At 45.7% G+C, this 25,231-nt stretch overlaps 1 protein-coding gene across 1 annotated transcript in view; it reads right to left on the bottom strand.

Annotated features, from left to right (window-relative positions):
* The window catches only part of LRRC39 (leucine rich repeat containing 39), a 62,297-nt gene that overhangs the window by 25,712 nt on the left and 11,354 nt on the right, over positions 1-25,231 (bottom strand). The window contains exons 4-5 of the mRNA XM_073592012.1: positions 4,004-4,160; positions 2,625-2,761 (exon numbers count right to left, since the gene is read on the bottom strand). Of these exons, the coding sequence (XP_073448113.1) occupies positions 2,625-2,761; positions 4,004-4,160 (294 nt within the window). The remainder of the gene's footprint in view (positions 1-2,624; positions 2,762-4,003; positions 4,161-25,231) is intronic.

Genomic DNA, 25,231 nt, shown 5'->3' with positions numbered 1-25,231 from the left:
GCAGACATCCCCTATTTGTAGGCCCATAATTGGTCGTATGAGGAGCACTTATAATGGGGAGCGCAAGAAGGTCCAGGATTCCCTGAGATTAGCAGCTGCAGCAGATGACATTTATGTACCCAGGCTGTGGTACTATGACAGACTGCATTTTCTGGCAGGTCAGACTGAACCCAGGCCAGCACTCTCCAGTCTTCCTTCCCGCCCCGGCTGAGGCTTACGACGATCAACTTGGGCCTTCCAGGCAGCAACATGTGGAGAAGCCCAGCTTGAGTCAGGTATAGCATTCTTAAAAATATTTCTGTGTGTTAAATTAATGATGTTAAATATATGTTAGTATTGATAACTAATTTCTGATTTCACAAAATATTTTACATATCAGACAGTAGTGGCCACAAATGATTGGGACAAGAATGAAAAATGCTGGGGTCAGAATGATAGTCTTTTCTATTTATTAACATTCAATTTGCAACAGTCATGAGCTGAAAATTGTGTGTGATTGATGAACCAAAAACTAAAACTATGTCTCTTTTTCATACACAGGAAAGTCTCAGCCAGGAGGAGGCCATGGAAAGTGGCAGCTAGGAGGAGTAACCTGAAGGAGGCAGCAATTGTCCTATTTCTGAAGGCTAATGCGGCCCTCAGAAACCCCCCCCGTGTTAAAGGGGACTATGCCTACATGACAGCCTGCAAAATGCTAGAAATGGAGGAGGGCCAACACCTCTTATGTGAGGAAGTTATGTTACAAGCCCTAAATAAGGGGTTGAGGGGCAAACTCACAAGTCAAAGCCACTTTTGTGAGTTCAACCATGGTCCTCCTCCTCTACCTCCTGCCACAACTCCAACACCAGAGTCACAGCCTGGAAGGAAGCATCTAAGAAAGACAAGAGAGTGATGGCCTGGGTTCCGTCTGGTCTGGCAAAAGACGCAGGCTGTGGTATGACCACAGCCTGGGGACAGATGTCATCTGCTGCTGTTCCTGATCTCTTGTAGTCCTGGACCGGATTGTGCTCACTATTATATGGACTCCTCAGGCCACCAATTTTGACTGTAAAATAATTGATGTGTGCCCTGGGCTTCTCAAACTTCAGCAGTTTCTCCAGCGTTGCCTTCCTGTTTTTTTTGTTATGACCCAGAATAAATGGCTATTTCTTTTTCACAAATACTTGGCTATGTGTTTTAGTTCAAAAAGGACAGTTTGTTTGTGAGTAGGCAGGTACATTTCAAAAATACAAGGTCAAATTAACAAGGGACACCAACCAACCTCCTTGAGGTAAAAAAATACAAGATAATAATGGTGTTGTGGTAACTTGACACACAAAACGAGAAATAAAACTATGGAAAGCACTAGAAAAAAAATGCAGATCCTGATAAAAAAAAGAAAAAAAACCCAAAACATTATTATGGAGATGTGATGAAAAACAAAATTAATATTATTTATGAGATCACGAGAAATAATAAAGAAATCAGTTTGTGAGAACTCTGTGTGAATATGAGCAGCAAAACAACTTCATTCTTCTAGCATTCTAAAGAAAAAGAGAATGCGCTGCATTAAACTATTTAAAAAATTGCAGCGTGACGAATGTGCTATCTCCATTACAAATGGTAGTTTTACCAGACCGAGCACTTCCGTCTCGTAATTTATTCTCAGCATGCGTGGCACTTTGTGCATCTGAATTGTGTACAATATCAAAGCAATCTACAACCTCCCTTCTCTATAAATATGAATATATTTACCTCTGGTGGTAGGTTTCCTTGATCTTTTCAACATTTTTGTGAATGAAAACTGAGAGTGCTTGCAAATGGTAGAAAACTGCCAGCATGACAACTAAACTTCTCAAATGATTTCATTTTGTATTACTGAGGATTACTTTGGTTGCAATAAATTGAAATCAATGTGATGTAAGGCAAAGGTTTAAACCGAAAATTATCTGGGTAGTTAAAGTGATTGTAAAGTCTTGTTTTTTTTTCTTTAAAAATACCAAACATGTCATACTTACCTGCTCTGTGCAGTGGTTTTGCACAGAGCAGACTGGATCCTCCTCCTCTCGGGTCCCTGGCTGGAAGTCCTGGCCCCTCCCTCCTGTCAGAAGCTTGCTGTGAGGACACCCGAGCCGAGCCGCAGCTCTGTGTGTCCATTCGGACATGGAGCCGTGGTTTGGTTCCGCCCCCTCTCTCTCCTCATTGGCTAAATGACTTTGACAGCAGCGGAAGCCAATGGCACCGCTGCTGTGTCTCAGACAATCAGGAGGGAGAGTTCTGGATTGCCGATGCACTCGTGGACACCGCTGGATCGAGATGGGGCTCATGTAAGCATTAGGGGGCTGAGGGGTGCTGCAGCACACAGAAGTTTTTTTTATCTAAATGTAATTTGGTATTTTCTTTTACTTTAACTTTTTATGATAACAGTAAGCCTGACAAATGGATAGGGTGAATCTCCCTAACAGGTGCACAGACAGATGGCAATAAAACCTGAGGAGAGTTCTAATCCCATTCTATCCAAAACTAATAAAAAACTTTTGCCTTTAGTTATAATTTAACCTATACAGTGGGCGGGGGGACCCAGCATAGGTACATTTAAAAGCAGCCTGGAGTTGAGCTTTATGGTCATTAGGTTTTCCTGTTACCTGGTCTGGTAGATGAGAAATGTCTTTATTCACAGCAAGTTCCAGCCTTTCTAAACTCTCACAGTCACCAAGTTCTGCAGGGACCTCAGAAATGCGGTTGTAACTGAGCAGAAGTTCTCGGAGCTTAGTCAGTCTGCCTGGTAATGGTTATAAATAAAGACCAGTTCATAATAAGCTCAGTAGTAAATCTTCTGTGCCCTCAAATAAATACTGAGTTCAGTGTCATGTCTTCCTTTCACTGCATGCCACATCCATCCTATGATCCCTCCATCCTGTATGCCCTCTACCCTCCAGTTCCATCTATCTACAATCCATGTCAGCGAATTTAAAGTGGAGTTCCACCCAAAAGTGGAAGCTCTGCTTATTTGCCTCCTCCCCCCTTCCGATGCTGCCGCAAGATCACTCGGAAATTCAGTCCCCCTCCTCCTTCCCCCACCTCCAGGCCATTCAGAAAGCACAGCGTGCTTCGCATATGCAAAGTAGGGAACCGCCGGTTTCCCTCACCATGAATGGCAGCGGCAGCACCCGAGAGCCGATGGAAATATCGGCTGGGTTGCCAACATTGCTGGATTCCAAAACCGATAAGTGTTCTAATATTAAAAGTCAGCAGCTACAGTATGTGTAGTTGCTGGCTTTCATTTTTTGCTGGGAAGGGTGGAACTCCGCTTTAAAGGGGCTTTCACACATTTAAGATATAGCCATATTTTGCTATAATTTAGTTATTAGTCTTTTACACCTAACAAAATGGGCATTATAATCTAGTAGACACACATACCCTAGTCATAAGTTAATTTTGAGAATGTTAAGCCAGTCATAGACAGCTTGAATCTCGGCTGGTTCAGCAGGCACTGGCCAAGATTAGAACCATGTATGGGCAGGCTCGATCAATCGATGAGAGTAACCATTGTATTCTTGTATGCTCCCCATACCCCCTGCTGGCAGAATACAATAGCACAGTGGGAGGCATTCCCCCATCAGCAGTGACGGTGGGAAATTGAGCGATTTTCTTTCCTTCCACCCGTGGAAGACGGTGGTGGAAGGAAAGAAAATCATATCATCTATGGCCGGCCTAGTTCCCTGGTTGTCATAATGGTGCTTTGTCTCACCAGTTGGAGTCACTGACCTGGAGCAGATATAGAGATAAGGAATTCTGACACTATACCGCTTTCTTGGTCTGTGACACTCCCAGACATTTTGAGAAGGCGAGCAATGCATGTATTTCCCACATGACAGGTGTATTTTAAACATTTGTGGATTTTTATTGAACATTGGGCATGGGTATCTATACCTATAAACATGAGCATAATTTATATAATTTTTTATAAAGTACCATCATCTAAATAGCACATGAAAAAACAGTAACATGCATGATGACTTACCAATCTCTCGAGGAATTGTAGTAATAGCATTTCGAGATAAGTCCAAGACCAAAAGGTTGGTAAAGTTTGCTACGAATGTGGGTATGGCGGTCAGTCCTGTTCGGTGGAGTTGCCACTCCTGAAGCTGTGACAATTTTATCAGGCAAGCAGGCAGTGTCTGCATGTAGAATTAAATCATTCACATTTGTATATTTAAAAAAAATAACACATGCTACTTAATGCTTAATGAAATATCCCACCAGGCTACTGCTGCAAACAAGTTGCCATGGCAGATGGTACATAACTCTCAACTTTTTTTCTATCAGAGAAAAGTGTCCTGAAATGTTTTCCAAGAAAGTTGGTATCTATGTACCCATCTTTCACCTCGCTCACCAATTACTGTGGTACACCTTCTTTAGCCCAGATAAATGTATGTCCCCACCATGAAAGGGCCAGTTGGCTGTATTTGTCCCCTGCCAAAAGTTGCCTGTCCTCCCTTGTTTCCTACCTTCGCTTTTATATCTGGCATTTACAAAGTTATATCCTAAAAGATACTGTACATGTTTGCAGTGGCGGCTGGTGTTTTCTTTGGGGGGGGGGGGGGGGCGGCAAACACAAAACAAAAACGCTCTAGGTTGGATGATCAGCAGTCAGGCCACCCGAACCCCCCCTCGGTCGGTCGGTCATCCAGTGTGGCACTTGCCCCATCAAGGTTGCGGGCAGACAGCGCTCCTACTGGCTGTGGGCAGCGGCTCCTGTGTTCTCTCCTCCTCTTTTGTGTCATGGCAGCTTCCGCCGCGCATCTCCTCCTTCTTCCTCCTAGGCATCCACTAGGGTCGCCTGTCCTTTCCGACAATCGGGTGACTCGCTTCCTGATTGGCCAGGAGGAGGATAAGTGTGGCAATAGCAAATATTCATTCGCTAATGTCACACAACTGGGTGGGCTCGGGGCGCAGTGCTCTGCGCCCCGAGCTCACCCTTTTTTGAAGCCTATTAGAGCCTCTGGCTCTAATCACGTCCTTCAAAAAAAAAAAAAACACCCCCCCATTGGAATCCATGCGTCCGGCATCCTTTATGTAGATCAGGGGGCCAGACGCATTGGAAAGGGGGGGCGGCACCCGTGCGCCCATTAATGGACAGGCTGCTACTGGTCCCCATTGGAAGATTTCCTCTCTATTACTTTTCTGGGGACAACCCAAAATTTGGGACTTTCTTTTACTTTTACTTTCAATAATAATGGTAAACAGCAGGGGCTTAACTAGAAATAGCAGGGCCCCATAGCAAAATGTTGTATGGGGCCCCCCTGCAAACAGCCCCCCCCCCACAGCTGCCCTAGTGTCAATGCAGCGTGACCTGTGCCACATATAGCGTGACCTGTGCACAATGCAGCGTGACCTATGCCCAATGCAGCGTGACCTATGCCCAATGCAGCGTGACCTGTGCTCCATACAGCATGACCTGTTCCCAATGCAGCGTGACCTGTGCCCAATGCAGCGTGACCTGTGCCCAATGCAGCGTGACCTGTGCCCGATACAGTGTGAGCTGTGCCCCATACAGCGTGACCTGTGCCCAAAACAGTGTGACCTGTGCCCAATGCAGCGTGACCTGTGCCCCATACAGCGTGACCTGTGCCCAATGCAGCGTGACCTGTGCCCAATGCAGCGTGACCTGTGCCCCATACAGCATGACCTGTGCCCAATGTAGTGTGACCTGTGCCCAATGCAGCATGACATGTGCCCCATACAGCGTGACCTGTGCCCCATACAGCGTGACCTGTGCCCAATGCAGCATGACCTATGCCCAATGCAGCGTGACCTGTGCCCCATACAGCATGACCTGTGCCCAATGCAGCGTGACCTGTGCCCCATACAGCATGACCTGTGCCCCATACAGCATGACCTGTGCCCAATGCAGCGTGACCTGTGCCCAATGCAGCATGACCTGTTCCCCATACAGCGTGACCTGTGCCCCATACAGCGTGACCTGTGCCCCATGCAGCTTAACCTGTGCCCCATACAGCGTGACCTGAGCCCAATACAGCATGACCTGTACCCAATGCAGCGTGACCTGTGCCCCATACAGCGTGACCTGTGCCCAATGCAGTGTGACCTGTGCCCCATACAGCATGACCTGTGCCCAATGCAGCATGACCTGTGCCCCATACAGCGTGACCTGTGCCCCATACAGCGTGACCTGTGCCCAATGCAGAGTGACCTGTGCCCAATACAGCGTTGCCTGTGCCCAATACAGCCTGGTCTGCCTGTGCCCCATACAGCCTCACCTGTGCAGAGGAAGAGGCAAGCCACCCGGATCAGCAGAGAGTGGGATTGCCCGCTGTAATAGCTTTCATCTGAATTTCCCGTCTTCCCAGGGCTCATCGTCACATAGCCCCACCTCTTGGCATGACGCCTTTGATGACGTCACACGTCCCGCATTGGATTGGCGTTCTGTCTATCAAAGGCGCCGGGCCAAGAGGTGGAGCTATGTGACGTGAGCCCCAGGAACACTGGCTATTACATCGGGCAATTCAGCTCTCTGCTGATCCGGGTGGCTTGCCTCTTCCTCTTCACAGGTAAGGCTGTATGGGGCACAGGCAATGCTGTATTGGGCACAGGTCACGCTGCATTGGGCACAGGTCACAGCTTGCCTCTTCCTCTCCTGGGTCGCTATGGTGGTAGTTACGCCCCTGGTAAACAGGACAAACAGAGAGGGTGAGTCTCCCTAACGATGAAACAGACTGCAATAAAACCTGACAGGGGGTTTAAAGTTTTGCCTTTAGTTATACTGTAATGGCTGAAGGAAGCATAATAGGTAATAAAGTCATTTCGCGCAGAACACTGACAAAAATACTTATTCAAAATAATGACATGTGTAGGATGAACACTAGGTCACCAATGTGAAATAATACGTGAGGGATCCATAAAATCACAGCAATAATGATGAAATTAAATAAAATAATGCAGGAAATAGTGATAACATTGTGTAAAAGAACAATGTGCAATGAAAAAATAAATGTGCAAATAACAACAACAAAAGTTTGTTAAAGAAGAATCAATAGATCATCCGTGGGTAGCACCACTGATGGATAATGTTCATGAATATTGCTCAATGGCTGCAGTGGGTAAAATAGGCAGGCATGGGTGGTCTTTGTGTGAAAACGTGTTCACAGTGCCCTTACCTCAAAGGACTTTGATAAAGGCCTTAATTGTAGAAAATGCTGGATAAGAATAAAGATGACTGTAGTGGATGCTACTGGATATCAGTGGGTGACATCAGGTGGATGGGTGTCCGTAGTGGAGCCGCATCAGGCTTGCATCGGGATCCAAATGGTTATACCGAAGAAAGAAAAGGGAAAGAAGGGAGCCTCCAATGGTGTAGTATATAAGTCCAATGTATTAAAATAAAAATAAGAGGAATAAAAGCACTGTACGGGGTAATGTTCATAAAGTGCCATAGTGCGAGACGGCATACCGCCGTCACCTAATACGAGACTTTCGGTCCGCGGTAAAAACAACCGGGTCAAAGTGTAATGACTACCAGATGCGTCGGCTAGCAAAAAATCCTACGCATTACGTCACGTGACCTCGTGACTTCCTCAGGCGCATCCAGTAGTCATTACACTTTGACCCGGTTGTTTTTACCACGGACCGGAAGCCTCGTATTAGGTGACGGCGGTATGCCGTCTCGCACTGTGGCACTTTATCAACATTACCCTGTACAGTGCTTTTATTCTTCTTATTTTTATTTTAATAAATTGGACTTATATACTACACCATTGGAGGCTCCCTTCTTTCGCTTTTCTTTCTTTGGTATGACCATTTGGATCCCGATGCAAGCCTGATGCGGCTCCACTACGGACACCCATCCACCTGATGTCACCCACTGATATCCAGTAGCATCCACTACAGTCATCTTTATTCTTATCCAGCATTTTCTACAATTAAGGCCTTTATCGAAGTCCTTTGAGGTATGGGCACTGTGAACACGTTTTCACACAAAGACCACCCATGCCTGCCTATTTTACCCACTGCAGCCATTGAGCAATATTCATGAACATTATCCATCAGTGGTGCTACCCATGGATGATCTATTGATTCTTCTTTAACGAACTTTTGTTGTTGTTATTTGCACATTTATTTTTTCATTGCACATTGTTCTTTTACACAATGTTATCACTATTTCCAGCATTATTTTATTTCATTTCATCATTATTGCTGTGATTTTATGGATCCCTCACGTATTATTTCACATTGGTGACCTAGTGTTCATCCTACACATGTCATTATTTTGAATAAGTATTTTTGTCAGTGTTCTGCGCGAAATCACTTTATTATCTATTTATCTTGTGGTGGTTGTGTACACTATAGATTTTGCAGCAATACACTTTATTTTCCACTTTTATTGCACTTTATATCTTGTAGTAGATTTTACACCACTTCTTAATAGCGCAGAGGTCCCTACACATTTTTTGGCTGAAGGAAGCAGTTGCAGGCTATGAAGACGTTGAGACATTGAGGAAGTGGCAATGCCTAGCATAGTCCTACAACCGGCACATACAGGCCCCCCCCTCCACTATGGGGAATAAACAGGAACGCTGGTACCTGTGCTGTGACGTTGACTTCCTCAGAGGATCTGGCTGTGGAATGTCCTCAGTCTCTGGCTGTTTACAGAGATGGATACAACATTCTGGGAGGGGTGTGGTAGAGTTTACATGGCGAGCTGTCAGATGGGGGAGCCGGCTCTGCGACACGTCATCCTGTTCTCTGGTGAAGTTATTGTAAGAGTTCATCATGACGTTGTGTTACCTTTAAGGTCTGAGAAAATATTCAAATGTTTTTGTGTCCAAAGCGTAATCCACGCTTTGGACACAAAGTGTGGTTGGTATCGAGTGTCTGGCACTTTGTATTGTGTGGTGTGTGGAACTCCCGTCACCCCATCGCCAGCTTTCTGCAGAAACATTCTTTTTATACAAATGCGATTTTCTTTTTGTCATGTCTTATTGACATGTTATTTTTTCATGTTATACATTGCTGAAGTCTAAGGCTGCATTAAGGGACAGTTCACACCACATGCAGTCCAGTGTGTTTTTTTTTCTGCATCAAAAGCGCATGGAAAGTAGGTTATATGGTTTCCAATGGCATCATTCACACCAGTGCGGTCAGTTCCAGGGCTTTCCAGTTCTAGAAAAAAAAAATAGAACTTGCTGCATTTTTCCTGGACTGTACTGGAGCACAATAAAATGCATCAAAAACGCGCTGGAATGCCCTGAAACGCATCAACAATGCACTGAACCCTAGTACAATGAAAAAAAAAAGCAGCTGGGATGCATCCAGAAATGCATCAAAAACGCACCGGAGATCGCCAAAAACACGCATGCAGAAACGCATACAGAACAGATCTGGAGTGTGTTTTTGTGATGTGAACCAGCCCTCACACCTAAGCGGTGCATCTTTGAGCATTTTTACAGCATTTATTTGCAAGTTTTTATGGGTGATTTTACCACGTTGTTATGCGCAACTTGCGTGTTTTTTACAGAGTTTTTGAGCTTTGGCATATTTTTATTAGCCAATAGAGAAAACTATCACCTGTTGCATTATTTGTTTCTAGGTATTTCAGCTTTTTTAGCTTTTCCATTAGCTTTTATTTATTTCTTTATGATTATTATTCATTTATTAATATTTTTTTTTCATTAGGGTAAGGGGCTAGAGTTAAGGTTAGGTTTAGGATTAGGGGTTAGGGTTATTTAGTAAGAGGCATGGCAAGTTTTTTAAAGTTGTCATTTTTTTGTCACAATTTTTTGGAAAATTAAGAAATAAAAAAACTTATTTCACAATTTTTTTTACACAATGTCACCAGTGGAGTACAGTGTCATTGATTCGGGACACTGACTGGTGAAATCATGTAAAAAATAAAACAAACAAATGTTTTTAATACATTTTTTTCTATTTTCTAATTTTTTTTTTAAAGATTTTATTTTTTACATACTGTGACCAGAGCAATACAATGTTTCCATAGTAACACTGTACTACTCTGGGGAGGTTATCAGGATTTTTTTTTCACACTATGATTTCCTATAACCGTGCATTTCACTGTTATAAGCAACCATTTTTTCTAAATGAAACCTATTCATTCAGTGTTTACTATTGTGATTAACCACAGCTAATCAAATGGTACAGATGGGATGTGATTGGCCCTGTCTGTACCATGTGAGCACTGTGACCAATCACAGAGATCAACACAATAGTACACAATGAATGGCATGAATAGAAGCCATCCATCGTGTACAATTGTCATGTGATCTGCTGTGATTGGTCAGCAACATGCCGGTACACTAATCTGTCATCTATTGCCCGGCTGCAGCACAGCCTGTGGGGCGCACAAGGTGCATTCTGGGGAGGACATCATATGATGGGCGGGAAGATGTTAAAGGCACAGGGACACATTTGAAGCCCAGCAAGAGCACAATGGCAGCTGAAGGCATCCACTGTGTCCCCATGTCAAATCCAGTGAGCAGGCTATACAAAAAGATGGCACCCCCCCATTTATAACTCGCCTTTGCAGTAAGGTGCACATGGAAGGAGCAAAAAGCAAATCCGCACAAAAACCTCCTGTGCTTGGGAGCAGGGGCGGATCCAGGGGGGGCAACGGGGCAATTGCCCCCTCCGAGAATTCGGGTGAGTGAGTGGGCCGGTAGGCATCGCCGCGGGTGAGAGAGCTGGCTGGCGGCTCCGTGGCTCAGAGCACGGGCGGCTCCGTTGGTGAGAGGCAGCGACAATCAGGTGAACAGCTGTGCGGCTCGGTGACAGTGTGTGACTGTGAGTGGGCTTTTGGCCAATCAGGGAGCCGGCGGGTGGGGGAGCAGAGAGATGACTTCATCTCTCACCACCCGGCGCCCGCCCTGCATCCCTGCAGTTCCACTCTCACTGTGCAGTGTGCAGGCAGCCGCGGCAGCAGAGAGATTACATCACCTCTCTGCTGCTTGACTGGTAATCTGCAACGTGTGGCATGGGACGTGGCAAGTGACAATCCGCAACGTGTGGCAAGTGACAATCTGCAACGTGTGGCATGGGACGTGGCAAGTGACAATCTGCAACGTGTGGTAAGTGACATTCTGCAACGTGTGGCAAGGGATGTGGCAAGTGACAATCTGCATCTGGTGACAGGCAACGTGGCAAGTGACAATCCGCAACGTGTGACATGGGACGTGGCAAGTGACGTGGCAAGTGACAATCTGCAACGTGTGGCATGGGACGTGGCAAGTGACAATCTGCAACGTGTGGCAAGGGACGTGGCAAGTGACAATCTGCATCTGGTGACAGGTGACGTGGTAAGTGACAATCTGCATCTGGTGACAGGTGACGTGGTGACAGGTGACAGTGGCAAGTGACACGCTCGGGGCTCCCACTGATTCTGCATTATGGTGAGTTGAACTATTTCATTTTTTTAACAATGTAATTATAGTAATAATGCGCTTCAATCATCCTGACACCATAACAACCATGGTGCCATGATGATTAAAGCGCTAACACCAGCCATTTCCCAGATAAATTTACCCCAAAAAAATGTATTTTCTGGCAGTGCCCCTCCCGAGACTAGGCTCTGGATCCGCCCCTGCTTGGGAGTGGACCCACACAATGTAAGTTGGCTATATATCTGTCCTGGCTTGCACTTTGTCTTGCTGCCCCCTTAAGACTGGGGGGAGTCTGGAATAACTGAAACCATAAAAAGACAGAGAGGTCGCACAGACCTAGTGCTTTATAAAACCATCCCTTTATTAATATAAGAAGTGATAAGTATTATACTCACAAGATCACAAAAGTATCTGACACATCACATGGTACACCATCATCCAATCCACATTGCATCATATCATGTGTTAGGAGAAGGTGAAGATACAATATGCTAATACATTTTGAGGACTAGCTTCTTCCTCAGGGCTCTGTGGATTAGATGACGTTGTACTATGTGTTGTGCTTGATACATTTGTCATCTTGTGATTATAATACTTAGCACTTTTTTATTATTAACGCAATGGTTTTAGGATAAAGCACTAGGTCTGTGGACGCTCTCTGTCTTTTTATGGTTGCACATGGAAGGAGATTGCGCAAAATAGGCAAAACATTTCCCAGCAGACTTACCAGTTAGCCAGCAAAATAAACAAATTGTTCTGTGTAACAATTCAGGTTAAAAACAAAGGCTTTGTTGCACTCATTTGCAAATATATGTGGAAGCCGAAGCGCCACACCAAGGCTATTCTGTAAAGTGCGGCCCTAACTCTATATATATGTTTAGTTGCAGGTTTGTCCCTACATAGGATTGTTACTCTTTCTTGCTTTTACTAAATGTCCTATAAAAAGACCCAGTCACCAGCTACAACTTTTCAATTTACGTGATTTTATTGAAACATAAATGTATTTTATTTATCACAGGTATTTCTATAATGCCGACAATTTACACATTTATATTGCACATTTATATCAGCCCTCTCGTTCTTACAATCTATAGCCGGCCATAGGAGGATTAAACCTCGGCTGGTTCAGCAGGAACATGCCTGAGATTCAATCCATCCATGGGCAGGCTGGTTGTACTAAAATCGATCGACTTCAGTACAACCAGCCTGTGGGATTTTTTTCATGCAATCACAGCAAGCAACTGTGGCCGCTAGCAGTGATCATTCTTTTGTGCTGCCAGGCAGAACACAATAGCACTATTGGAGGGATTCCTCCATCTGTGTTGATGGGGAATCAAGCAATTTTCTTTCTGTCCACCCATTGTGGGGGGAAGGGGAGGCCTGGTCAATATTTGCTCCATAAGGCGCACGGACATTTCTCCCCACAATAAATTACAGAAAAATACGGTAATCTTTAGGCTGCTAAAGTCTCTACGGTTGGCCATAGATGAGTGCTTTTTTCGGAAAAAACTAATGAGATCCCATCCCCATCTGTTCACATAAAAAAACCCCTAAAGAAACATAGTTATATAGAAATGTACCAGAACCACACCGGCAAGTATTATTCAGTAAAAGTAGTCAAATTTTATTACAATATCCAATAAAAAAATTCACAGAAGAGACTAAATTGCACATATAGAAAACACTATACAGTAAGAAGCATCACCATTTTGGTGATAGATGAATGGGTGCAGTGGAGCCTGATAAGAGGCATTGTCATCCTTGGTGATAGAGGAGTGCAGGTAGGTGGGGTCTGAAGGAAGCACCAGTACACTGGGATTGGGGGAGTCAGGGCAGATGAAACTTGGGGGAAGCTCCACTGCCCACATTCACCCCATACCCTAGGGTGGTAGCACCCCCTCTTGGTGGTAGGTGAGGCAGGTAGTGGAGCCTAGGAAAAGACATTGCCACCCTTGGTGGTAGATAAGTGGGTGTAGCAGAGTCTAATAAGAGGCATTGTCACCCTTGGTGGTAGATGAGTGCATGTACCAGAGCCTAAGAGGCATTGCCACCCTTGGGGATAGATGAGTGGGTGTAGCAGAGCCTGATAAGAGGCATTGCCACCCTTGGTGGTAGAGAAGTGAAGTTTGGTGGGGCCTGAGGGAAGCACTGGTACGCTGGGTGTTGGGGAGTGAGGCCAGATGAAACTTGGGGAGAAGCTCCACTGCTCAAACTTACCTCATACCCAGGGTAGTAGCACCCCCTGTTGGTGGTAGGTGAGGTAGTAGCACCTGAAAAAGGCATTGCCACTCTTGGTGGTAGATGAGTGGGTGTAGCAGAGCCTGATAAGAGGCATTGCCACCCTTAGGGGTAGATGAATGCATGTATCAGTGCCTAAGAGGCATTGCCATACTTGGTGGTAGATGAGTGCATGTATTGTGTTCTGGGGAGAGGCAGTTGATCCAGAGGAAGGCGAAAAACCCCAACATAGCATAATCCAATGTGCTACAGCTAGGGAAAATATTCCTTCCTGATCCCCAAGAGGCAATCGGATTTTTCCTGGATCAACTTTTCATATAAATGTCAGTACCCAGTCAGGTAGGTGGAGCCTGGGGTAAGCACCAGCACCCTGGGTGTGGGAGAGGGCAGGCAATTGGAGCCCCACCCTCAGTGGTAGGTGAGTGGGGGTAGTGGAGCCTGATAAGAGGCATTGCCACCCTTGGTAGATGAGTGGGTGTGGGTGGGTGTAGCAGAGTGTGAGGGCTGAGCTCAGCCCTTCCTTCTTTCTTCCTAAGCTGGCTGCTCAGCTGTCAGATAATTGCCAGCTCCTATCTTTCCACAGTGACTTGCCTGTTCATGATATCCTGCTCATCAGTCCTGCCTACTTAAGCCGTCCAGCCCAGATGATCTATGCCTTCGCCTTGGTCACATCTCTAGAGACGCTTGTGTTCCTGTTAAAGGCTTGCTTGGCTGACATTCCTTCTGGCTCCAGATCCTGCTTGCTGTTCTACTATGCTCATCTCTGGCTCCCTGACATTTTGGCTTGTCTGAATATCCGTTCCGGTCCCTAACTCTGATTCTGCTTTGACTACGTTTACTCTGTTTACCTTTTTTATTATTATTACAAGTGTGATTTAACTGTACTTCTGTCTCAGTCTGATTCATGGTTTCTGACACAAAGCCTGATAAAAGGCACTGCCACCCTTGGTGGTAGAGGAGTGCAGTTTGGTGGCACCTGAGGGAAGCACAAGTACGCTGGGCATGGTGGAGTGAGGGCAGATGAAACTTGGAGGGAAGCTCCACTGCCAACACTTATCCCATACACAGGGTGGTAGCACCCCCAAGGTGGATGAGTACATATAGCAGAGCCTAAGTTGCATTACCACCCTTGGTGGTGGATGAGTGGATGTAGCAGAGCCTAAGAGGCATTGCCACCCTTGGTGGTAGGTGAGTGCAGTTTGGTGTGGCCTGAGGCAAGCACCAGTACGCTGGGCACGGGGAAGTGAAGGCAGATGAAACTTGGGGGGGTGCTCCACTGCCCACACTTAACCCATACCTAGGGTGGTAACACCCCCTCTTGGTGGTAGGTGAGGCAGGTAGCAAAGCCTGATAAGAGGAATTGCCACCCTTGGTGGTAGAGAAGTGCAGTTTGGTGGGGCCTGAGGGAAGCATCAGTACGCTGGGCGTTGGGAAGTGAGGGCTGATGAAGCTTGGGGGGAAGCTCCATTGCCCAAAATTACCCCATACCCAGGGTGGTAGCACCCCCTCTGGGTGGGTAGCAGAGCCTGATAAGAGGCATTGCCAGCCTTGGTGGTAGATGAGTGTGTGTAGCAGAGCCTGATAAGAGGCATTTCCACCCTTGGTGGTAGATGAGTACCTGTAGCAGTGCCTAAGAGGCATTACCACCCTTGGTGGTGGATGAGTGGGTGTTGCAGAGCCTGATAAAAAGCATTGCCACCCTTGGTGGTAGAAGAGTGCAGCTTGGTGGGGCGTGAGGGAAGCACCAGTATGCTGGGCGTGAGGGAGTGATGGCAGATGAAACTTGAGGGGAAGCTCCACTGCCCACACTTACCACATACCCAGGGTGGTAGCACCCCCTCTTGGTGGTAGGTGACCCTTGGTGGTAGATGAGTGCATGTAGCAGAGTCTGATAAGAGGCATTGTCACCCATGGTGGTAGATGACTGTGTGTAGCAGAGCCTGATAAGAGGCATTTCCACCCTTGGTGGTAGATGAGTGCATGTAGCAGAGCCTGATAAGAGGCATTGCCACCCTTGGTGGTAGAGGAGTGCAGTTTGGTGGGGCCTGAGGGAAGCACCAGTACGCTGGGCGTGGGGGAGTGAGGGCAGATGAAACTTGAGGGAAGCTCCACTGCCCACACTTACCCCATACCCAAGGTGGTATCACCCCCTCTTCATGGTAGGTGAGGTAGCAGAGCCTGGAAAAGGTGTTGCCACTCTTGGTGGTAAATGAGTGGGTGTAGCGGAGCCTGATAAGAGGCATTGCCACCCTTGGTGGTAGATGAGTATGTGTAGCAGAGAATAAGATGAATTGCCACCCTTGGTGGTGGATGAGTGGATGTAGCAGAGCCTGATAAAAGGCATTGCCACCCTTGGTGGTAGAAGAGTTGAGCTTGGTGGGGCCGGAGGGAAGCACCAGTATGCTGGGTGTGAGGGAGTGAGAGCAGCAGAAACTTGAGGGGAAGCTCCACTGCCCACACTTACCCCATATCCAGGGTGGTAGCACACCCTCTTGGTTGTAGGTGACCCTTGGTGGTAGATGAGTGCATGTAGCAGAGCCTGATAAGAGGCATTGCCACCCTTGGTGGTAGAGGAGTGAAGTTTGGTGGGGCCTGAGGGAAGCACCAGTATGCTGGGCATGGGGGAGTGAGGGCAGATGAAACTTGGGGGGGAAGCTCCACTGCTCACACTCACCCCATACTCAGGGTGGTAGCACCCACTCTTGGTTGTAGGTGAGGTAGCAGAGCCTGGAAAAAGCATTGCCACTCTTGGTGATAGATGAATGTGTGTAGCAGAGCCTGATAAAGAGGCATTGCCCACCAATCTCATGTGCCCTTTGGAAAGCCTGCTCCATCTGTAACAAGCTAACATCTGTACATGACCTCTTTATCTCCCATGGCTTTAACATACTCACCAAAACCAAAACCTGGCTTCAAAATTTTGACTCAGCTTCTCCTGCTGCCCTCTCCCATGGTGGCCTCCATTGAACTCACTCCCCCAGACCCAACGGACAGAAAGGAGGTGGAGTTGGAATCCTTCTATCCCCATGAAGCACCTTCCAAGTCCTTACTATCCCTCCTTCTCTATCCCTCTCTTCTTTCATCTGTTTTCTCCCATTTCTCTGAGGATTGCAGCAATTTATGGGCCTCCTAAACCGGTATCGCACTTTCTTGATGACTTTGCTGCCTGGCTACCCTACTTTCTCTCCTCTGAAATACCCACTATCATTCTTGGTGACTTCAACATTCCTGTCAATGTTAACAGCCCAACTACAGCTCAAATTCACCTCATCTTTTGACCTAACCCAATGGACACATACTTCCACTCACTCCAATGGTAATACCCTTGACCTTGTATTCTCACATTTCTGCAATCCTGGTAACCTCACCAACACACCCTTTCCTCTCTCTGATCACAACCTCATCAGTTTCGCTGTATCCTTGCCTTCAACCACCCATCTCTCCAAGCAGCAAACAATTACTTCTAGGAACCTTCGCCACTTTAACCCTTCTCTTCTCTATTCTGCTACTGACCACCTATATGACATAATCTCTCCCCTGTCCTGACCTGGCCACCTCTGTCTACAATAGTTCACTCTCATTATCACTGGATGCACTTGCTCCTCTAACCACACGCAGAATCAGGCCCTGACCATTATAACCCTGGCAAACTGACAACACTAGAAATCTCAAGAGACATTGCAGTGCTCTTGAATGACTGTGGCGTAAAACCAAATGCCTGCAAGACTTCACCCTATATAAATCTGCCCTTCTAAAATACAATTACTCCCTTCATGCTGCCAAATAAGCCTACTTTGTCTCTCTTATTAATACCTTGTCATCCAGTTCACGTCGGCCCTTCTCAACCTTTAACTCTCTGCTTTGTCCCCCACCACCTCTACCCACTAACTCACTCAGTGCCCAAGAGATTGCCAATCACTTCAAAGACCAGATTGATGCAATTCGTGAGGACACCTATGCGTACATCTTCCCCACCCAACATACTTTGACTAACAGCACATGCAACACTCTCCTCTTTTGAATTGGCTACTACTGAAGAGGTTACAAAACTTTTCTCAGATGCCCAACTAACCCATTGTCCCTTGGATCCTGTTTCCCTCACAACTGCTACGGTCACCCTCTTTTCTATCCTATGCTCCCTCACTCACATTTTCAATCTCTCCTTCTCTAGTGTGCACCTTCCCCTCCCCTCTAAAACATGCACAGATCACTCCCATACTTAAAAAGCCCTCACTGGACCCCACCAACCTGAACAACCTAAGATCCATCTCATTGCTCCCATTCACCTCTAAACTTCTAGAACACTCAGTCTACAACCGTCTTAGCTCCTACTTCAGTGAAAATAACCTTCTTGACCCCTTACAGTCTGGCTTTCGCTCGCAGCACTCCACGGAAACTGCCGTACTAAAACTCACTAATGATTTACTAACTGCTAAAACCAACAGCCAGTACTCCATACTAGGGATGAGCTGAACACCCCCGGGTTTGGTTCGCACCAGAATAAAAAATTTGTCAGAACACACAAACACCGTTAAAGTCTATGGGACACAAACATGAATAATCAAAAGTGTTAATTTTAAAGGCTTATACGCAAGTTATTGCCATAAAAAGTGTTTGGGGACCCGGGGCCTGCCCCAGGGGACATGTATCAATGCAAAAAAAAATTTTTTAAACGGTAATTTTTTCGAGAGCAGTGTTTTTTTTTGCTTAAAGTGAAACAATAAAAATGAAATATTCCTTTAAATATCGTGCTTGGGGTGTGTCTATAGTATGCCTGTAAAGTGGCGCGTTTTTCCCATGTTTAGAACAGTACCACAGCAAAATGACATTTCTAAAGGAAAAATTGTCATTTAAAACTGATCGTGGCTGTAATGAATTGTCAGGTCTCGGAATATAAATAAAACTCATTGAGAAAAAAGAGCATGGGGTCCCCCCCAGGTCCATTACCAGGCCCTTTGGGTTTGGTATGAATATTAAGGGGAACCCTGAACCAAAATAAAAAAAAATTGCGTGGGGGTCCCCCAAAAATCCATTCCAGGCCCTTCGGGTCTGGAAATTAATGGGAACCAATTTTTTTTTAAATGGTGTAGGGGTCCCCCCAAAATCCATACCAATTTTAAAGGGGAACCCTGCGCCAAAATATAAAAAAAATGGCATGGGGTCCCCCCAAAATCCATACCAGACCCTTATCTGAGCACGCAAACTGGCAGGCCGCAGGAAAAGAGGGGGAACGAGAGGGCGGCCCCCCTGCTGAACTATACCAGGCCACAAGCCCTCAACATGGGGAGGGTGCTTTGGGGTAGCCCCCCAAAGCACCTTGTCCCCATGTTGATGGGGACAAGGGCCTCATCCTCACAACCCTTGCCCGTTGGTTGTGGGGGTCTGTGGACTGTGGACGGGGGGCTTATCGGAATCTGGAAGCCCCCTTTAACAAAAGGGGCCCTGAGATCCCGGCCTCCCCTCCTGTGTGATATGGTAACGGGGTACAAGTACCCCTACCATTTCACAAAAAAAGTCAAAATGTTAAAAACGACAAGACACAGCTTGGGGACAAGTCCTTTATTAAAAAATGAAAAAATCAAAATGTCCCACGATATCCATTCATCTTCTTCTATCTCCTATGGATTTTGGGGGGGACCCCTACGCCATTTTTTAAAAATTTTGGCACAGGGCTCCCCTTAAAATCCATACCAGACCTGAAGGGTCTGGTATGGATTTTGGGGGGACCCCTACACCATTTAAAAAAAAAATTGGCGCAGGGTTCCCCTTAATTTCCATATCAGACCCGAGCGGCCTGGTATGGATTTTAGGGGGACCCCATGCAATTCTTTTTAAATTTTGGATTGGGGTTCCCCTTAATATTCATACCAGATCCAAAGGGCCTGGTAATGGACGGGGGGGGGGATCCCATGCTCTTTTTTTCAATGAGTTTTATCTATATTGCCGAGACTCAACAATTCATTACAGCAGCTATCAGTTTAAAATGACAATTTTTCCTTATGAAATGTCATTTTGCTGTGGTACTGTTCTAAACACTGGAAAAATGCGCCACTACAGGCATACTATAAACACCCCCCAGGCACAATATTTAAAGGAATATTTCATTTTTATTGTTTCACTTTAAGCATAAAAAAAATCACTGCTCCCGAAAAAACGGCTGTTTTTAAAAAAAAAAAATGTCATTGATACATGTCCCCTGGGGCAGAACCTGGGTCCCCAAACACTTTTTATGACAATAACTTGCATATAAGCCTTTAAAATTAACACTTTTGATTTTTCATGTTAGTGTCCCATAGACTTTAAGGGTGTTTAAGCGGCTTTCGAATTTGCCCTTAACACCGCATATTGTTCGTGTTCGCAGAACATCCGAACAACCAATGTTAGACCCGAACTTATGCTCGAGCCGAACTGTTCGCCCATCCCTACTCCATACTCTTACTATTTGACCTCTCTGTGGCCTTTGATACTGTTGACCACCCGCTCCTTCTCAATAAACTACATTCCCTTGGCCTCCAAGATTCTGTTCTATCCTGGTTCTCTGCCTATCTATCACAGCGCTCCTTCAGTGTTACCTACAACTCTGTCTCCTCCTCTTCATTGCCCCTTTCTGTGGGGGTCCCCCAAGGCTTTTTTCTTGGACCCCTTCTCTTCTCTATCTACACCTCCTCCCTTGGTCACTTGATAACTGCCCACGACTTCCAATACCACGTATACGCCGATGACACCCAAATCTATCTGTCTACACCTCACCTCACTCCTTCAGTCACCTCTCGCATTACTAACTTACTAACTGACATATCAGCATGGATGTCGCACCACTTCCTTAAACTAAATCTCTCTAAAACTGAGCTATTAATATTCCCCCTGCCCGTGCCCCCTCCATGACTTTTCCATCAAAATCAACAATACAACCGTAAGTCCTTCCCGTTATGCCAGGGTACTAGGTGTAATCCTAAACTCTGACTTGTCATTTCAGCCTCAAGTCCAATCGTTGTCAAAAGTTTGTAGAATTCACCTCCGTAACATCTCTAAAATGTGCCCCTTTTTAACAAATGAAACCACCAAGCTCCTCATTCACTCCCTCTTTATCTCTCGCCTTGACTATTGCAACTCCCTTCTCATTGGCCTGCCTCTCCATAGGCTATCTCCTCTTCAGTCTATCATGAATGCTGCTGCCAGACTTATCCACTTTACCAACCGCTCAGTGTCTGCCAACCCTCTCCTCCAATCCCTGCACTGGCTCCCAATCACCCAGCGAAATAAATTCAAAATACTAACCACAACATACAAAGCCATTCACAACTCTGCCCTGAGCTACATCACCAATCTTGTCTCCAAATATCACCCAAACCGTCCTCCCTGCTCTTTTCAAGACCTCCTACTCTCACGCTCTCTCGTCTCCTCCTCCCATGCTCGTCTCCAGGATTTTTCCAGAGCCTCTCCCATCCTCTGGAACTACCTTAACCTGTCCGGCTATCCCCTACGCTTGCTACCTTCAGGCGATCCCTGAAAACTCATTTCTTCAGGGGAGCCTATCACGTCTCCAACTAATCTTTTACCACTTCCATCAGCTCATTCCCCACAGTTAGAAAGATGGATCTTGGGGGGAAGCTCCACTGCGCACACTCACCCCATACCCAGGTTGGTAGCACCCCCTTTTGGTATTAGGTGAGGTAGCAGAGCTTGGAAAAGGCATTGCCACTCTTGGTGATAAATGAGTATGTGTGGCAAAGCCTGATAAGAGGCATTAGCACCCTTGGTGGTAGATTAGTGCGTAGAGCAGAGCCTGATAAGAGGCAATGCCACCCTTGGTGGTAGATAAGTGGGTGTAGCAGAGCCTGATAATAGGCAATGCCACCCTTGGTGGTAGAGGAGTGCAGTTTGGTGGGGCCCCGAGGAAAGCACCAGTATGCTGGGTGTGGGGGAGTGAGGGCAGATGAAACTTGGGGGGAAGCTCCACTGCCCACATCTACCCCATACCTAGGGTGGTAGCACCCCCTCTTGGTGGTAGGTGAGGTAGCAGAGCCTGGAAAAGGCATTGCCACACTTGGTAGTAGATGAGTGCATGCAGCAGAGCCTAAGAGGCTTTGCCACCCTTGGTGGTGGATGATTGGGTGTAGCAGAGCCTATGAGGCATTGCCACCCTTGGTGGTAGATGAGTGCCTGTATTGGGTTCTGGGGAGAGGCAGTTGATTCATAGGAAGGCAAAAAACCCCAGCATAGCATGATCCAATGTGCTACAACTGGGGAAAAAATATGTGGCGGCTGGTGCTCAATTTTTTTTGGGGGCGCAAACAAACTGAAAAATTAAACTGTTAGTAATGCAGGACTGTAAATAGCCATTTATCAGGTGATTATGTATCATTACTGCTAGATAAAATGGTGCCTTCATATGCAGCCTCACTGTGCCCATCAGTTACAGCCTCACTGTGCTCATCAATTGCAGCCTCACTGTGCCAATCGATTTCAGCCTCACTGTGCCCATCAATTGCAGCCTCACTGTGTCAATCAATTGCAGCCTCACTGTGCCAATCAATTTTAGCCTCACTGTGCCCATCAATTGCAGCCTCACTGTGTCAATCAATTGCAGCCTCACTGTGCCAATCAATTTTAGCCTCACTGTGCCCATCAATTGCAACCTCACTGTGCCCATCAATTGCAACCTCACTGTGCCCATCATATGCAGCCTCGCTGTGCCTTGTCACAGTAGGCCAATCACATCCACATTTCAATTAAAAGAAAATAAAACCACTTAACACAAGGTGTCCTCATCAGAGCCCCTTTTACATCAGATGTCCCAATCAGAGCCCCCCTTTACATGAGATGTCGCCATCAGAGTCCCTCTTTACATTAGATGTCACTATCAGAGCCCCCCTTTACAGCAGATGTCACCATCAGAGCCCTCCTTTACATTACATGTGCCCATGAGAGTCTTCCTTTACATTAGATTTCCCCCCTCCCGCCCCCCCTCAAACTCACAGCGTCAGAGAAATCGGAAGTGAAGGCACAGGACCTGCCAATCACACACCACAGCATAGTACAATGCTATAGAAGGAGTATTCAGGGAGCAGAGCTCAGCGTCCCGAGGACTTTCTAAAGGAAGCCAATAAAGCTTCTTGTTTGAAATCACGTGATTGCAAACACGGCATGTTTCCCATAGCAGCTGTGTGTTCGGCACCCTGCACACACTTAAGGTCCTTTTTTTTTCGGTGATTGCAGCACGTCATGCTTTCCATACACCTGTGTGTCCGGGATCCCACACTTAAAGAGCCAGTATTTTTTTTCTTTTTATGATGAGTAGCTTTGGGGGGGTGACGCCCCTGTGCAGCCACTGCCTGTTTGCATAATTCTGGTATACACAGGTATTTGGGAAATATGAGCTATGGTTCCAAAAGCCATCAATTTGTTTTGGATACATTCATAAAGGGTTATCTGCAAAAATATTGACAGATTTTGAAAGCCTGCACTAATCTATTAAAAAAAGGGGTTTGGCTGGTGTTGGGCTTTAAAGTGAACCTGTGAGAATAGAAATATTAGCGACCAAGGAGAACTTGTTTTAAAATGCACAAGCCTCAGAACTTTACTTTTATTTGCTACACATTAAATACAATTACCCTAGCAAACTAATGACAAGGTGCTCATCTTAGAAACTGAAAGATATGCTTTAAGACACTTTTAGACCATTTAATCAGGAATGGTGCTTAAGAACTTTTCACTGTTATTGCTAGATCATGCTGTACACTTCTGTCTACACAATCTAGCAATGATAGAGAAGATGTAGCTTAGATGCTACGATTGTGTTGAAAGTGTCCACAATCCTTTCAATAAAGTCTGTTTGATATGTGAAAGAGGATAAGACAAGTGTCCCTGCAGTTAAACCCCAACTGTTATGGAACTTTTTGTTCCATAAACATTGTCTACAACTAGAATCACATGTAGGCAGGTGCCTAAATGATTTTTTTTATGTGTTGTACTGTAATGCCTAATGTTACTACACTGTTGGTTCAATTAAATTGTACAATGTATGTGTATATAGCTGGTGTCTCTGGGGTGGAAAGGTTTAACTGTGCTGCCACTTTCCTGTGTGTTCATGGTGCCACCCCTATTGGTGGCAGATAAATACAAGGGAAGTGCAACCTTACAGACAGGCAATTGCTCCTTTCTCCCCTTGGCGGGAACCCTGTTGGGGTCCCAAAGACATGGACATTATGGAATTTCTGCACTGGAAAGTCGGAGCTTTTATAGGGCAAGGTAACAGGAGGCACCAGGAGTTAGAGGGATTACTGAAAGTGGAATGCAGCTGTAAGAACCGTATTGCAATGTAATGTGAGGACGTAATAGATAAAGTGCCATCCCTTTACAAGATCTGCCTGGTTTGAAGTTATTTGAGGTCACCTATAAAGAGTTTCATGAATGACGTACCACATAACATAGGCATGTCTGGAGCCAAGACAGTGCGAAGAGAAGATGCAGTATCAGTGTCTTAATAGGCAGTTAAGTTAACCCTCAAGGTGTTGTGGTGCTGTTGCAAGTGACTACAGTACTGGTGTCAAGGTACAATATAGCAGCTAGCCGGCTGGGAAGTTGAGGTGACATGGGTGCTGGAGGTAACACATGGCACAGAGCTTCCTGGGATACAAGCCAAATGGATGGAGCAATAGCTAAACATGCATATCAGTGTCACTGGGATAAGGTGACAGTTGCTAAGTTGGTGGAGTTTGGTGCATACTACATGGCACTGGCTGAGAAATGCTGCACGGAAGGGGGGGGAGAAGAATACTAATGAACTGTTATCTGGGATGTTCAGTGAGGAATGAAGTAAAAAAGGTAACAGAATCCATGAGCTACTAAATGTCTGCTGGGAGAAGTGTCCCTCAATACAGAGTGCTGCCTTAATGCCACACCCTGTGTTTAGGCATATGCCTCCTGTAGCCTGCAAGAGCATGGTCACCTCACATCTACAGGTTCCCACGTAAACCCTGCCCGCACACAAACACTTTGGTCTTTTCTAAGAAGGTACCTAGAGAGAGCATTAAAAAATGAAATCTATGTGATAGCTCTGCTTATGAAACGTTTGATATATGTAACTATACAAACATGAAATACGTTATAAAGTGTCCGTGCCAATAAATAAAGTGCCAAACAATCAATATGTGCACACAGTTCATAAAGAGTCCATATGAGATAAAATAAATAAAAATCTTCTTATAGAATGTGCACCTAAAAGTTCTCAGTGAAAACCGTGCTTCACAACTAACTCCACTCCGTGACTTGTGCTCCCTTCACGTGAATTTAATTAATTATAAGTTTAACTTATTATAAGTCTAATTAATTAATACGTTTCATAAGCAGCGCTATCACATAGATTTAATATTTTATTGCTGTTGATGTGGGAATACATAGGTAATAGCAGCAGCTTTTTTTATATAAGTTTTTTCACGTACCATTAGGTGGCAGCATGTAACTATTTCATTACTTTTTTGATTTACCTAGAGAGCATTCCATCCTCAAAGATCTGCATGGAGACAGAAATATTTACCATGCACACTGACCAGTTGCTGATCATTTACAAGGTATCAAGCAACCAGTTAGTATCAATG

This window comes from Aquarana catesbeiana, linkage group LG07, assembly GCF_042186555.1.
Source record: "Aquarana catesbeiana isolate 2022-GZ linkage group LG07, ASM4218655v1, whole genome shotgun sequence".
Taxonomy (NCBI): domain Eukaryota; kingdom Metazoa; phylum Chordata; class Amphibia; order Anura; family Ranidae; genus Aquarana; species Aquarana catesbeiana.
This window is presented reverse-complemented; position numbering and strand designations above follow the sequence as displayed.